The sequence below is a fragment of the Oncorhynchus clarkii genome, chromosome 7 (assembly GCF_045791955.1).
Source record: "Oncorhynchus clarkii lewisi isolate Uvic-CL-2024 chromosome 7, UVic_Ocla_1.0, whole genome shotgun sequence".
NCBI lineage: Eukaryota > Metazoa > Chordata > Actinopteri > Salmoniformes > Salmonidae > Oncorhynchus > Oncorhynchus clarkii.
The window spans coordinates 7,631,121-7,647,195 of record NC_092153.1 but is presented as its reverse complement, the minus strand read 5'-3'; the positions used below and the strand labels follow the sequence as shown (position 1 = coordinate 7,647,195).

The window sequence follows — 16,075 nt, the reverse complement described above, 5'->3', positions numbered from 1 at the left end:
CGACCAGCACCCCTGGTGAGACAAAACCGCGACTCGTCAGTGAAGAACACTTTTTGCCAGTCCTGTTTGGTCCAGTGACGGTGGGTTTGTGCCCATAGGCGACGTTGGACGACGTTGTTGTCAATTTATTGCCCTGGCCACATCAGCAGTCCTCATTCCTCATGCCTCCTTGCAGCATGCCTAAGGCACTTTCACACATATGAGCAGGGACCCTGGGCAACTTTCTTTTGGTGTTTTTCAGAGTCAGTAGAAAGGCCTCTTTAGTGTCTTAAGTTTTCATAACTGTGACCTTAATTGCCTACCGTCTGTAAGCTGTTAGTGTCTTAACGACCGTTCCACAGGTGCATGTTCATTAATTGTTTATGGTTCACTGAACAAGAATGGGAAACAGTGTTAAAAACCTTTACAATGAAGATCTGTGAAGTTATTTGGATTTTTACAAATGATCTTTGAAAGACAGGGTCCTGAAAAAGGGACGTTTCTTTTTTTGCTGAGTTTAGTTATTTGTCCTGCTTGTTTGATAGGCTTAAAGTGATACCAAAATGTTTTTATTTTGTAATAAATATATTATCCAAAATTGGTCTGTATTTGAATCCAAAAGATACTGGTAGTTGAATGTTGCTGCTGGTGTGCTTTTGAAATGTCTTGGTCAGTTGAAATGGACATTATCTGAAAATAATTGGATGTTTTTGGCTTACTATCATTTCCAAGTCATTTCCACTTAAACTCAGATTGTACTGTACTTGTTAAAACTAAGAAGCTTAAAAACGGTCAAATCAAACATATTTATTTGAACTTTCAGTGATATGTTCTCTTTTCAGAGGTAGAACAACTCGGCTCTTTTAAGCCAATCGACTGAATGTATGTTGAATAAATTAACATGTCTTGGTTAACTTCACTGGGGTACGAGACAGTAAAAAAGTGGAAGAGTACTTCAGAATCATAAATGACACAATCCTCAAAAGTCTTACAAATCCATCTGTTCGCATATGTTTAAATGAACTCTTCACCAAGTACAAGTTGGAAAAAAGCAGTCACTTTTATTTAGCATGTTTTCACAACACTTGATTTGAAGCCTTTTTATCAATTACATTTTTTTTAAAAGGTAACAGTTAACTCAAACCAACCTATAAACTGACTGCTTCAATTCCAAGATCAGGGTGAACGTTGTCCATTCTCTGGGCCCTGGAGTCCTTTTAAATGTACAGGCGAGCAGCAACTTCAGCAGTACAAAACAGAGATACAGATGAATGAGGTACAGCAGAAACCCAAAGAAGCGATGGAGGAAGGGAAGGCTCAGGGCACAATATCTGAAATGTATTTGTTGGGGCAGGTTCTTCACAAGCAGCCCTGAGCACCGTTGAAAAGTGACATTACTGCGAGCTGGCTGACTGAAAGACGGCATCAGGATTCAGGATCCATTGACATTCCTAAGCAGTGATTACATCCCTATGGAATTGTCCAGAAACTAAAAAGACAAAGAAACAAATCAACTGTTTACTGTGCCAGTGCTGAAGGAATTTTCACAGCTAGCTTTTCCAAATCGAAAATTAACCATTTAAAAAAAGGTCTGTCGTAAGTTATTTTCGACACAGAGACAAATCTTCTAGATCGCTCCAGGATCACTGGAGAGCAAAGATTTGTCAGTAACACTTGGCAAATGTCTGTAGACATTTCATTTAGTACAAAATGCCTTGATTTTAAAAGGAAGATAAACCTGGGACATTTTTGGGGTTGGTCTTCTAGAAGTGTAGACAACCAGAATAAATGCTATTCTGATGATATAAATGTACTGAGGATTACAATATAATACCGGTTAGACACGGGCAACAAAGGAAGACTTCAGAAATTATTTTTTTTGAGAACAATCATGTAATTGTAGCCAAAAAATTATAATTCTGAAAATGTCTAAGTGCACTTACAACAGCTCCGACAAAGTTTCAGTCTACTCTCAGTGCTCCAATGGCGAAAATAATGTATGTGTCCCAAATGGCACCCTAATGGGCCCTAGTCAACAGTAGAACACTAGATGGGGAATAGGGTGTCATTCAGGACAGATGCTCAAGGTAAACATTTTCTGAAGATGCTGTCTGAATGAAATTACTTTCCAAGTTCCAAACACTTCCATGACAAATGGAGTCTGGTTCGATTGGCTAAATAATATGGAAGGTGTGTGTGGGTGGTGTGGGTGGGGGGGGGGGTAGGACATCATATACACACGGTTCCCTCGTCACATCAGCTTCTGACTGCAGCGATGCAACCGAACGATCGCAAAGTAACAGACTGCAAAGAGGACTGCAATGCATGAATGGATGCAGCCTTTTCTGTCTCACAAATGGTAAAATGTTTCTACATCGTCATTGTCACAATCCAGATTATTAAATAATCCCAGCCCTCCCCTTTCCCAACAAAAAAAGGTGTTTTCCAGTCAAGAATCAAAATAACCGATTTCAACCTTAAAATAAATATTAAGGGGGAAAACAATCCCCTGTACATAAAATAAAATAAGATAAAGGATACGTTCAGAACACATTCACACGTGGGAAATGAAACGTACTTTAGATCACATGAAGTTCAATGAAGCTGCTCCAAGAGATCGGGACGCTGGCACAGACAAACTCCACTACTAGAGTGCGCTACCTTTAGATTAACCATTGTGTTGATTTTCGGCTTTTCTCATCTCGTATCTTGAACGATTTTGTGTTGGTTGGTCATCTTTCGCTTATTTTTTCTGATATGGGGGAAGGAGGGAGATTGTGAAAAGGAGTCCTCTTTCAGTGTGGCAGCCATGGCCTCAGAGCATCCCAAACCCTTTGGCATAGAGGATGGCTTTGAGCAGTCTCTCTCTCAGCTTCTCCTTGGTGTCGTACTCCGGGAGCAGCAGCACGTTGAAGCAGGTGTGAGATGTGGGTAACCTGCAGAAAGGGGCAGAGGAGAGGGAAGGGGTCAAAGGCCATTCCAATTGTTAAGGTCAACAGGCCATTCATTTGGAATGGGATTACCTTGAAGTTCCACTGTAATCTGAAGCCAATTCATCAATTTCCCCTCAAACCAAATGCATGCAAAGTACATGGTTATTTTTATTCATTTATATATACACACAGTTGAACACATTTGCTAGTTGCATGTTTCCAACGTGATGTGAGTGAGCAATGTGGGCTGCAGACGGAAAACATCCTCACCTGTCTGTGTCGGGGCCGTTCTTGGCGATGATCATCTTGAGCTTTCCCAGGCCTCCGACAGGGGCTCTGTCTGTGCCCGTGGTGAACTGCAGGAACAGCCTCTTCTGCTCCTCAGCAAACGAGTGCAGCGTCTCCCAGAACTCCCTGGTGGGTCAAGTACAGACAAGGCTTTATATTAGTGTCCTATTCTGGGTTTTTGGTCACTGTCCCTGATGTCAGCAGCAGATCAAACTGCTGAATTTCAAAATGGTTAGACTGTCCTTTCTGCAGTCAAGTCCCTTTTGAAGTAATGGTCCATCACCTCCACACACACACACACACACACACCCTAAAATAAAACAATTCCTTACTTAATGATGCGTGAATCTCTGCTGTAGCCGCCATCATATTCTGTCGTTTCTTCAAGTGCTTGAAAGTCTAGGTTCTGTGTGTGATATACACATTATGGAGAGTTAAAAATCACATTTAAAAAACACAAAAAAATAAATACAAATGACTAAATTCTCTTTTCTACAGCTTACCCTGCTTCCACAGATGAGCAGCTCGATTTCCTCCGGCCGGAATAGATATTTCAGCGGGGACTCGTTGGTGACCATGTGAAAACCTCTTCTGAAGGCTTTGAACTGCTTCTCAACACTCTTATTCAGCATGTACTCCGCATACTGAGCTACAAACTCCTGTCGACCACAAGATGAAACAACGGCATGATTCTCTGGACGGAACACTACCTCATACTCTATTCAACCCCACTGGTCAAATAAGCTACATCTAAAATAGAAAAACCCTAATAATTAAAATGTCTAAAAGCATGATTTTGAGTGAAATAATTTTCTACACAAATTCTTGAAACTCACTTTTCTGTTCTCGTTGGTGACTGGAATTTGATCGCCATTTTCCCTTAAGTCGTACATGAGGGGGTTTCCGAACAGGTCCGTCTGGGATATCTGGAAGGTGATCATCATGTCCTCCTCCACACTACCCTCGTACTCTGACAGCTCCTTCAGACTCTGGTACAGAACCTGCACAGAGAACAGGACACAGGGGAGAGCAGACAGAAACACCTTATCAATAACACCATTTCAATGGTATTTATCTGTTAAGGTCTAGATTGCCCTGAAATAAATTGCTAAGTAAAATGTAATGTAACACCATAGGAGTCTACAGCCATGTCGGATCACAAAGGTTTAAATCCCACTCTGGAGATGAATATCATTAAGCTAATTGTATTAATAAACAGGACTTCAAATACTAACCGGATTGGAGTCTGCGAGGTCCCGGAAGGTTCCTTTCTTGCCCATGAGCTTTCTGTAGACCACCATGGGGAAGTGAACGTCCAGGATGCAGTTGTTGTAAATGGCCAGGCCAAGGACGATGCCGATCAGCGTGAACTGACCCTCGTTTTCAAACGACGACGGGTTGAACCAGAACATCTTGGTGCGCTCGTCGTACGCAAACATTCCTGAGTAGAAGGACAAGGAACCACCTTTACAATATACAACACAAACCAACCACATCCACTGCAGTAACGACGAGGACCTTTATAAAACACAACAGCAACACAAATCAACCACATCCACTGCAGTAACGACGAGGACCTTTATAAAACACAACAGCAACACAAACCAACCACATCCACTGCAGTAACGACGAGGACCTTTATAAAACACAACAGCAACACAAACCAACCACATCCACTGCAGTAACGACGAGGACCTTTATAAAACACAACAGCAACACAAATCAACCACATCCAATCCCAGTCTCACAGTGACGGGTCAGCAACGTATCGACCGACTGACGACTTGGGTTCTCACCAATATCTGGGTTGAAGATCTCCTCCACGACGAGCTGAAAGAACTCTTTGGAAACCCCTCCTTCATCTACACCTTGTTCTCCTTCAAACTCCACATACAGCTGCTTCTTCAAGTCTGCAGGATTCTCCATGGCGATCATCTCAAGCTAACAGGAAAAATAGAAGTAAAAGAATGATCTAATACTAGTGTGAGGAATATAGTGGACACTCTCTCCAGTCAGTACAAACACCACTCCAATGCTTTTAAATCCTTGAGGGGGAGTAGACGAAACAAGTGCACACTTTGGGGTGGGAGAAACTAAACAGGGCCTTGGACTTACCCTGACGAGGGCATCATCGATGATGTGGTCTCGGCGTACTTTAAGCCTCAGGTAGGGGTTGAGCTGTTGTCCCTGCACCAGGCTGTAGAGTACTGTGATGCGTCGCTCGCTGTACATGCGGATGCGGTTGTCGTAGTACAGGCCCAGGTTCTTGGTCACGGCGTTGAGGATGAACGGACACGTCATGAAGGAGAACTTGTTCTCCGTCTCCACTTTAAAGAACGTGTAGTCCTTGTCCATCTCTAGGACTTCATTCAGGGGCTCGTTGACAAACTCCTCAAAGGGGATGAGGGGCCGCCGGCTGTCGGAAGTCCGGATGGTAAGCTCAGTCTCCAGGGGGTCCACCCGGGGGCCCTTCTTGTTTCTCCTCTCCTCCCCTAGCAGCTCCTGCAGCGTCAACTCGCTGGACTCAGGAATGGGCTCCTCGTCCTCCTCTTCGTTGTGCTCCGTGTCCACCTCCCCTCCCATGACATTTGCATAGTAGACTATCTTCAAGCACTTGGTGGCTGCCACCACTGCATCGTCGTCGTTCACCAGGTTGCGGCTGTTGAACTCATTGCTGACCACCTTAGTAATTAAAATAACAATACATTTCATTTGTATAGTGCTTTTCATTACAGAGGAATCTCATAGCTCTATGTAGGCTGAAAAAAAAGAAAAGACAAAATACCAAAAATAATCTAGCTACCTTGTAGGTGATGAGCTGCTGGAAGGTCTCCATTATGCGGTGGATCTGCTCAGCACTGTAGTGAGACCACAGGCGGGCCAGCTTGGCCAGCGCGGGTAGGGGCAGCTTGCTCATGGCCCTGCAGAACTGGGGCAGGGCGATCTCCAGGTAGTCTGGGCTGTGGAGGTTACTGTTCTCCATCACCACCACAAACAAGTTCAGGTAGTTGGGGTCCCGGGAGTAGACGTTGTGGTACGTCAGGTCACATTCCACGTTGGGCGACAGGTAGACCAGTGCGTTGAGGAAGGCAGTTTCGATATTACCGTTGGACAGCAGTCTCTGGTAGACCCTCCTGACAGCGTCGATGTCCACAGAAACCTCATCAGGACCCAGCTTCCCCACATCATTGTCCCCTGATGCAGCGCCGTCTAACCGGGAAGAGGAACCGGGCGAGTCCTCCTCCATAGCAGGAGCGGAGCAGGCGGCCGCTTCCTCCTCGTCCTCGTCTTTGTCCTCGTCCTTGCTCTGGAGGGACTTGAGCTCCTCCTTGGTGGGTGGTTTGGACCGGCGGAAGCTCTGCACCAGGCCCTCTGCGCTGGAGAACACCCGTCCTATGACCCGGATCAGAGGGGAGTAGTCCTCCTTCTCTCCACAGATGTGTAGGATCTCATACACTTTATCCTCTGTTAGGTAATTCACATCTGGAAAACATCAATGTAATACAGTTAATTAAGCAGCATATGTAATATCCAGTTATGGCTAAAAACAGTTTCAGTTAAGACCAACAGTCTGATTCTGAAATTCTGCACTACAATTGAAACACTCCGAAAGGTATTGATGCACGAATGAGTCACTTATGCCAACACACCTTTGAAGTCGTCCCTTACACAATGGTTCATAGTGGTGCCTTTCTTGGAGGGGTGTGGGTCGCACAGTTTGGCATTGATCTTGTACAGCTCCAGGGCCTTGACGGCGGCTGCATTGTTGTCCAAGCGGTGGGAGCCCCTGGACGAGGAGCACCACGCGTTCGAGCAGGAGTCATTCCCACAGCCCTCCGTTAACTGGTGGTAGTAGCGCTCTATTAGATGCTTGGCGGCTGCTCGCTTCCTGAATTGGAGGCCGTTCAGATTGGAAGCATGGAGAGTTATGAAACTGGCTGCGAGTCTCAATCAAAACAGCACTGAAATCAGTCTTATCAACATCCAAAGTGGTAAACATAAAAAAAAACTTTAAAAAACAAAGGAAACTTAATGTCATTTATAAATATCAATGCGGTCTTCATTGGAAATTAGATAAGCCGCTAAACATTTAAGAACGAAAACATTCATTTTCATTGGGAACTTGTGGACTCAGCATCCACTGTGTGTGCCTGCTGCAGTCAGCAGACCATGCAGGAGGGATTGTGTGTGGAAGCCAAAGAGGAAAATTATTAATATGAAGGTGCATAGATGGTGACACTTTGACAAAATGACTGGACATTCATTGGTTAGTGAAAGGAGGGTAATATTAAATATTAGCATTCCATAGATAGTCAATTAACATGTTCTGAGGTAGGTGACTAAATTAACTTACTGTACTGTAGCTAGCTACTGTATGTTAATCACTGAATGACATGACTGACAACTTAAAATAAACTTACATTCGGCTTGCTTCCGTGTTTTCTATGTCAGACTCCTCTTGTATTCTAAACAAACAAATACATCAATAGCTTAGGTCAGGAATATGTAGCTAAATATGTTGACAGAACCATCTAGCCTACCTACTACAGCTAGCTACAGCAGAGAAATTAACCAACTTATCTAGCGAGTGAAACGATTTTTACTAGTGTAGCGTTAGCTAACTAGCTAGTTAAGACAGCCACAACAACTAACAGTAAGTGAACGCTAGTTAATCTTATGTTAATGTAAACAAATTTCTAACTGATGATGAAATGTCTACAGGAACAGCGAATATAAATCTGCAAAGACCGATACAAGTAGCTAACGTTGGCCAGCTAGCTAACGCAGACAGAGTGATGACCGTGCAGCTTGCTTGCTAAGTAGCTAGTCGTTCAGGCGATAATGTTTTAGGTAACATAGTTACAATTCAGCAATACATCGTCGTAACTGTACGTTAACGTGAAATCAGAACAGCAAACAAACTAGCTACCTAAAAGTTATGTTAATAACTAGCTAAGTAGCATTTCTAGTTAGCCAACTAGCGGTTGCTAAATGCACTTTTCAGGCCTAGCCTAGCTGGAGGGCAACATTAACTAGCTGCCTACATACCTGGAAATCTGCAGGAATGTTGCACTTTTACTTCATTTTACATGCCAGTTACATAGCTAGCTAGCCAGAAACCATAAGTTGGGAATCATTTTATTGCAACGATACAGAAACATGCACCCTTCCCCAAACCACGACACTCTATTTATCTCCATGCCGACCTGTCGTATCCTCCTGCAGGGGATGTCTCGGCCTGTGGTAGCGCACACTCACAATCCCTCTCGTCGGAATTCATACGAGACGTTCTCCCGCAGTTGCCCGTGATCCTGTGTAACTGTATGAATTAACACTTTCTCCACAGTTTGGATAAATGTTCAGCAAATCGTTATGTTACTGCTCAAGGCTCTTGACGGTGATGGGCGATTTTATTGAATAAGGAACTTCATTTAAGGCCTATTTCATGCTCTAGTCTCTGTTTGGTGTTTACAGCCATCTTGACTTCAACAACCCGAACAGGGGACACGTCCCAGAATGCAATGTTGCGGTAGGAATATTTTGTTCAAAAACCTTTTCCCTCACTTTTGAGCTCAGTTCAGTCATTGAGCTACTGCAAAAAACAGTGAAGCCTTTGTATGTCTGTTACAAACGCCTCCAAAATACATAGCTATCCCTTAAAATTGTGGCTATCAAGTGTTCCTTGAGTCAGGCAAATGTGGTTCTGCTACTGTTCACTACACCGGTGTCAGAAGTGGGATACATGTACTATCGTTTTCATTCTTAAACGTCTAAGCTGGGAGGACCCCTTTAGCTATATAATATTTTTGTTTAATTATTTGATAAAATATTGAATTGGCCTTTACTACTATAGCCTATAGAAACGCAATGAATAACACATGCATAAATGGCAATTATTATTATTTTTTTAATCATAAGTAATAAGGTTTTGAAGTGTCTGTCCTATATCTAAGAGATATAAGAAAACTCAGGAAATATATACATTTTTTTTACTCTAGGGTATAACCAGTGACGTTGAGACTTGTGCCCTTCCACAAATCCAGTTTCTTTTTTATTTCCATATTATTGTTACATTGATACAGCCAGGCCTAATTCCATACATTACCACTGTAAATGATCTGTACTTTCTCAAGTAGGCCTAAATGACATGCAATTAAAGATGTAATCCATAACATTTGTTCTCTAAGGGAATTGATCATCACGTTTACAGGAGTCACACTATATATTATCACATGTTCATAGTTGGGCCAAATGTAAATAGTCTTCATTTCTGGAATGAGGTCTTGCAAAGGGACGTGTATCTTGAAAAGATTAAGAAACATAAAACACAAGATGTTAGTTGTTGATTTGACCTGTGATGATTACTGTAATTACAATTACGATATTAATGAATGCTTAAACCTACTGGAACCTACTTTTGCCTGAGATGAGCCCCATCACGTAAGAAAACACCACACAAGGGCAGTTGCAGCATAAAGACAGTAACCCCTGGAAAGAAAATAATGATTTAAAAGTGACCTGTCTGCTTCAGAGATACGCTGCAGTTCTGACTTTTCTTTAAATAGCTACATTATGGCAGATATCTCCCCAACACTAGACAACAAGATATTTCATTAGCACTGAACAAAAACATAAACGCAACATATAGTGTTGGTCCAATGTTTCATGAGCTGAAATAAAAGATCCCAGAAATGTTCCATATGCACAAAAAGCTTATTTCTCTCAGATTTTGTGCACAAATGTGTTGACATCCCAGTTAGTGAGCATTTCTCCATTGCCAAGATAATCCATCCACCTGACAGGTGTGGCATGTCAAGAAGCTGATTAAAAAGCATGATCATTACACAGATGCACCTTGTGCCGGGGACAATAAAACACCACTTTAAAATGTGCAGTTTTATCACATAACACAATGCCCCAGATGTCTCAAGTTTTGAGGGAGTGTGTAATTGTCATGCTGACTGCAGGAATGTCCACCAGAGCTGTTGCCAAAGAGTTGAATGTTCATTTCTCTACCAAAAGCCACCTCAAATGTTGTTTTAGAGAATTTGGCAGTACGTCCAACTGGCCTAACAACCGCAGACTACGTGTAACCACACAAGCCCAGAACCTCCACATCCGGCATCTTCACCTGAGGGATCGTCTGAAACCAGCCACCCAGGCAGCTGAGGAAACTGTGGGTTTGCACAACCAAAGAATTTCTCAGGGAAGCTCATCTGCGTGCTCGTCGTCCTCACCAGGGTCTTGGCCTTACTGCAATTCAGCGTCGTAAACGACTTCAGAGTGCCCCATGGTGGCGGTGGGGTTATGGTATGGGCAGGCATAAGCTATGGACAATGAACACAATTGCATTTTATCGATGGCAATTTTAATGCACAAATATATCGTGAGGTGATCCTGAGGCCCATTTTGTGCCGTTCATCCACCGCCATCGTGTTTCAGCATAATGCACTGCCCCATTTCGCAAGGATCTGGACACAATTCCTGGAAGCTGAAAATGGCCCAGTTTTTCCATGGCCTGCATACTCACCAGACATTGAGCATGTTTGGGGGGGCTGGATCAACATGTACAACAGCGTGTTCCAGTTCCAACAAATATCCAGCAACTTCGCACAGAGGAGAGGGACAACATTCCACAGACCACGATCAACAGCCTAATCAACTCTATGTGAAGGAGATGTGTCACGCTACATGAGGCAAATGGTGGCCACACCAGATTTGACTGGTTTTCTGATCCACGCCCCTACCTCTTTTTTTAATGGTATCTGTGACCAACCATCCATAGATGATTGTTTAATGAATTTATTTCAATTTACTTATTTCCTTATATGAACTGGAAATCAGTAAAAATCTTTGAAATTGTTGCACGTTACGTTTATATTCATCTGCTAGTCGACCAGGATCTGCTGAAACCGCCAGCCAGCCAGGTTCTGGTAGTTTCTACTACCTGCCTGGGCTTCCTCTCAGTGCTGAGCTTCCTCTCAGTGCTGAGCTTCCTCTCAGTGCTGAGCTACCTATCGGTCCCGAGTTACCTCTGTCCCGAGCTGTCCCTCTGTCCCATGTTATCATTGTGGTGGGTAACCTATTTAGGGACGTTTAGGAGGGGGATTAAAACTGTCATGGAGTGGGGTCCACGTCCAGCGCCAGAGCCGCCACCGCGGACAGATGCCCACCCAGACCCTCCCCTATAGGTTCAGGTTTTGCGGCCGGAGTCCGCACCTTGGGGGGGGGGGTACTGTCACGCCCTGACCATAGTTTACTTTGTATTTTCTATGTTTTGATTGGTTTTTCAGTATAGTAGTTGCTGATGTATGGTTACTTTTCCTCATACCATGGCAGCGTTTAGAATCCAAGCTAGACAGTCACAATTTCTGGCCTGTAAAAAAAGGAGAGGAAAAATGAATACCGTACATCAAATAGAGAAATACTGTATTCAAAATGATGATTAATTGATACCATACCACAGGATCTATGTCAAACTTCTGCCTAATATTTCTGACTGCTGCATCTTTGTGAGGACAGTCCAGTAGTCCCTGGCTCTCATGGAACAGACAGTCCACTGTGTCAAACTTCTGCCTAATATTTCTGACTGCTGCATCATTGCGAGGACAGTCCAGTAGTCCCTGGCTCTCATGGAACAGACAGTCCACTGTGTCAAACTTCTGCGTAATATTTCTGACTGCTGCATCATTGCGAGGACAGTCCAGTAGTCCCAGGCTCTCATGGAACAGACAGTCCACTGTGTCAAACTTCTGCGTAATATTTCTGACTGCTGCATCATTGCGAGGACAGTCCAGTAGTCCCAGGCTCTCATGGAACAGACAGTCCACTGTGAGTATTACATCACTTCTGGTCACTAGTCTGCTGCTGTAAGGTACAGTGTAGTCTGGGTTGAAGGTGTGATGCAGCACTACCAGAATGACATCTTTACCCACTGTCAAGAAAGAGAATGTGGGAATACTCAAATAAACAATGTAGTAATGTAATTCATGCCTTTGGTACATTTTGAGTAAATCTGGTGTGGAAAGAGAATATCTGGTATAGAGGGAAATAACATTGTTTAGGAAGTCATATTTGGGATGAGTTACTGTACTTGGAATCTGTTGCAGTGCTGCTTCAATATCAGTCCCGGCGCGGGAGACGATGGGACAGAAAGCCATGATGACATCACTCTCCACTGGAGACTTGACTTCCGTAAAACATCTTGTGGTGTTGTTGAGTTGTCTCATAAACTGAATATGAGAATCCAAAGTATTGCCAGTCTCAACTGTGTAGTACTTCATATTGTGTGCCACTGATTTTAAACAGACAACAAAGAGGAAGGTCAAAAAGGTCGTTGATAAAAGTATTCATGTTTTTGTTAATTGGAACAATGTTCATAGTTCAGCCAGATATAAGAGCATTGTAGGTTTAACCATTTACTTTATAGTGCACCCCTTCATCAAAATATTACATTATACATAAGAGCCCTGTTGAAAATGACCTTTGCGTTCAATCATGGATCTAAAGGAAGTGAATGAACAGACAAATGGGTTTATTAGTCTAGATAGATACATTCAGGATAGGAGAACTACAACCAGTGTGCAAACCATGAAGATAAAATATATTTCTCTACAGTGCAAACTGTGTACAGCAGCATGAGGCTATATCACATTCTAAACATGCACTTTTTTGCTCTAGTCTTTCACAGTATCCGCTCTAGAGTACTTCACCACCTCACTCCTTCCACTGGACCACATGATTTCTTGGAATTAGAAAGTGAAAGTAATGTGTTATTGTAAATGGACTTACTGACTCAGTTCTATTCTACATTCATAGAATTACTCATGTAAAAAACATTCCATTAAATTCTGCACTACCAGTTTCTACTGAAACATGTGTACCGTTTTATTCCTGTTGTAGACAGAATATTAAATGATCACAAAACCTTTCACGACACCCACCCAACTGTAAATGATAGTTATGATGTTCATATTGAACATGAATTTTAAATGAAATGAGGAAAGTAGACTTACTCTGCAGCTGTAGGATTATTTTCTGTTGACTGTATTGCAGTTGTGGTTTGAAGTGATCTGTTTTAATAGCAAAGAGAAAGTGAAACTAAACAGCGTGAGATAATAAGGGGAGGTGGCCATTTTTTCAGAAAGTCACAAATGCTGAGTTTACACAGGCAGATGCATTCAGATTTTCTTCCACTAATTGGTCTTTTGACCAATCACATCAGATCTTTTCACAACAGATCTTTTTCAGAGCTGATCGGAAAAAAAGATCAGAATTGGGCTGCCTGTGTGAACGAAACCATCTAGGCAATCTATAGTTCAAACAACAAAGTGGACACCACTGATTTGGTAAACAGCTGAGGAATGGGGCTGGAAAAATGTAACCACACTCACATTTATAGACAGAGCTATGGATGCACCACCATCCATGATATCAAAATGATAGTTTTAGACAAGGTTGGAGGCTATGCAGTCTTTGTTTACAATTACACATTTAAAAACAATGGAATAAAACAGGCTTATATTTTGGGTTCTGATGGGGTTGACAGTTGAAGTAATCTCATAGTGCAATTAGAATTATACATCATCAATCATAGTGCAATTACATACATTATACAGTAAGTTGCATAAATACAAAGCAAGTGCCATGGTCCCATGTATCTGGCATGATACCAAACCAGATAGCCAATTACCATATGAGCAGCAACTAGCCAACCCCTTTCATTACACTAATGTGCAAACACCTCTGTACAATAAAGCATATTACACTAGGAACAGTAACAAAACTACAGTATTTTATGTTTAACAATTTGTTTATGACACACAAGCAACCTAATACAGCTGACGGCATACATGAAAGGCAATTTGTGAGTAAATGCAACCAACTAACATTGATAAGTAAGCAATTCTATCAATAAGATTATCATCACTAGCTTTAGCTGCTTCTCTGCGTGCAGAACAACTCTACTTGTTTCCGTAGTCTAAGTACCAGAAAGTTCCACTAGGGGGCGATAAACACCATGAAACACAATGAAAAGCCATTTTAACCACCAGTAATTAAAATAATCTGTTCCCGTCTAAATTGATGGCAGCACAAAACGTGTGTAAACAATGGTGGAAAACGTTTTAAACTCCAGTCCATGGGCTGACCTGGCTTTGCTCAGACTGTATGTATGACTTTGCTCAATGTATCACTTCTCAAGATATGACGCAGACAAGAGGCGCATGGTTCGGTTCTCAGAATATTTCATAACAAAAGGTGCAGGTCAAAGGCAGGCATAGGTTCGTAGTCCAAGGCAGAGTCAAAAAGGGACACAGCGGCAGGCAGGCAGGTCTTAAACAGGAAGACTAGAAAACATGACCTGACAAAACAAGATGAACTGGCAACAAACAGAAAACACAGGTATAAATACACAGGGGATAATGGGGAAAAAATAGGAGACACCTGGTGGGGAGTGGGGACAAGGACAAGGCAGGTGAAACAGATCCGGTTGTGACACAATGACTGTATCTGTGACTTGGTTTTACTCAATGACTATTTATTACTTGGCTTTCCTCAATGACTAGATGATTTGGCTTTGCTCAATGACTGTATATATGACTCGGCTTTGCTCAATGACTGTATATATGACTCGGCTTTGCTCAATGACTACCTACCAAAGGTTGCACTGTGTTCTTTACAATGGAGAAAAACATCTATTATTGAAGATGCCCAATCTTCAGAGATAACATTAGAACATGAAGAAAAAGATACTGGTGTCCATCTGTGGCCATGCTTTTCCCTAAATGATTATGACAAGTCCAGCTCCAGAATAGCCTAATCTTTTGAATACGGTGTAGTAAAAAAACAGCAACAACAGATAACATTAACTAGCTAGGTAGCTACACTAACAGCTGTCAGTTACCTATTTGTTGATGTATGTCCACTCCACATGGAAAAATCACCAGTCACCACATTTCTTCCCACCCACAATTCGTGAATATGTAAGCCTGTAAATTGTCTGGTCATATTTCGGAGGTGGATCCAAAACAAGAATTTCCTGCAGTAGGCAGGAATTACTTCGAAATGAGGGCAGCATTGTCCTCTGGTGGGTTCTTTAATATAAGGTCAAGTACAGGTGGGCCAACGGCCAAAATAAAGGAAACACTAACATAAAGTGTCTTAACAGGGCGTTGGGACACCACAAGCCAGCAGAACCGTTTCATTGCGCCTTGGCATAGATTGTACAATTGTCTGGAACTCTTTCGGAGGAATGCGACACCATTCTTTGGGGAGCAATTCCATGATTTGGTGTTTTGTTGATGGAACACTGCTCAAGCGCCACTCCAGAATCTCCCATAAGTGTCCAATTGGGTTGAGCCTGGTGACTGAGACCGACACAAATACCCTTTAAACCCACTATAATCCTTCGAGACCTCTCTTTCAAAGCAGAATATATATGTAAATAATGAAGAGATGTTCTTGTCTCCGCCCTAACAATGGGAGTCGATGTCCCAAAGGTGAGAAGGCAGGAGGTCTGCTTAATAAACAGAATGTAGTATTCCCACATGGGATTGGACCCTTTCACTTCGCCTCTTCCTCTCTGTTCAAAGTCACTGAGATCTCTTCTTCTATCCATGGTAGCCAAAACAATGGGCAACTGGGCATTTCTACACATGACCCTAAGCATGATGGGATGTTAATTGCTTAATTAACTCAGGAACCACACCTGTGTGGAAGCACCTGCTTTTAATATACTTTGTATCCATCTTTACTCAAGTGTTTCCTTTATTTTGAGAGTTACATGCACATAACAGTTTATACAAGACTATCCCTCAGTTGTTGGTGATCCTGTGTATCAGACATCTGTATGAATGTACACTTCCTACTCAGGC

At 42.5% G+C, this 16,075-nt stretch overlaps 2 protein-coding genes across 3 annotated transcripts; both read right to left on the bottom strand.

Annotated features, from left to right (window-relative positions):
* Positions 1-1,020: 1,020 nt before the first annotated feature.
* Positions 1,021-8,721, bottom strand: LOC139412825 (ubiquitin-protein ligase E3A). 2 transcript variants are annotated; one of them, XM_071159555.1, is made up of 12 exons: positions 8,408-8,721; positions 7,622-7,666; positions 6,851-7,089; positions 6,004-6,683; positions 5,316-5,882; positions 4,997-5,141; positions 4,436-4,641; positions 4,037-4,201; positions 3,704-3,859; positions 3,533-3,606; positions 3,183-3,326; positions 1,021-2,915 (listed from the first exon to the last, which is right to left on the bottom strand). In XM_071159555.1, the coding sequence occupies exons 1-12, from the start codon at positions 8,479-8,481 to the stop codon at positions 2,795-2,797; spliced, it is 2,616 nt and encodes an 871-aa protein (XP_071015656.1). In that variant the 5' UTR covers positions 8,482-8,721; the 3' UTR covers positions 1,021-2,794. The 2 variants fall into 2 exon arrangements, with proteins under 2 accessions (XP_071015656.1, XP_071015657.1); XM_071159556.1 differs by having other exon boundaries at positions 8,250-8,441.
* A 504-nt stretch (positions 8,722-9,225) lies between these two features.
* On the bottom strand, positions 9,226-13,261 carry LOC139412823 (uncharacterized). The gene is made up of 7 exons (XM_071159554.1): positions 13,217-13,261; positions 12,685-12,704; positions 12,295-12,495; positions 11,663-12,135; positions 11,533-11,577; positions 9,617-9,689; positions 9,226-9,502 (listed from the first exon to the last, which is right to left on the bottom strand). Exons 2-7 carry the CDS (start codon positions 12,698-12,700, stop codon positions 9,438-9,440), a joined length of 873 nt encoding a protein of 290 aa, XP_071015655.1. The 5' UTR covers positions 12,701-12,704; positions 13,217-13,261; the 3' UTR covers positions 9,226-9,437.
* Positions 13,262-16,075: the final 2,814 nt, after the last annotated feature.

What these genes read in the sequence shown, in the direction of transcription:
- LOC139412825 (XM_071159555.1), bottom strand. Translation starts at nt 8,481, where the DNA reads ATGAATTCCGACGAGAGGGATTGTGAGTGTGCGCTACCACAGGCCGAG. An exon ending in AGCAGCTCATCACCTACAAG is followed by an intron (nt 5,883 to 6,003) that starts GTAGCTAGATTA and finishes TTAATTACTAAG; the next exon opens with GTGGTCAGCAATGAGTTCAA. An exon ending in TCGATGATGCCCTCGTCAGG is followed by an intron (nt 5,142 to 5,315) that starts GTAAGTCCAAGG and finishes TTTTCCTGTTAG; the next exon opens with CTTGAGATGATCGCCATGGA.
- LOC139412823 (XM_071159554.1), bottom strand. An exon ending in AGTTTGACATAGATCCTGTG is followed by an intron (nt 11,578 to 11,662) that starts GTATGGTATCAA and finishes CTTTTTTTACAG; the next exon opens with GCCAGAAATTGTGACTGTCT. An exon ending in GGGGCTCATCTCAGGCAAAA is followed by an intron (nt 9,503 to 9,616) that starts GTAGGTTCCAGT and finishes AATCTTTTCAAG; the next exon opens with ATACACGTCCCTTTGCAAGA.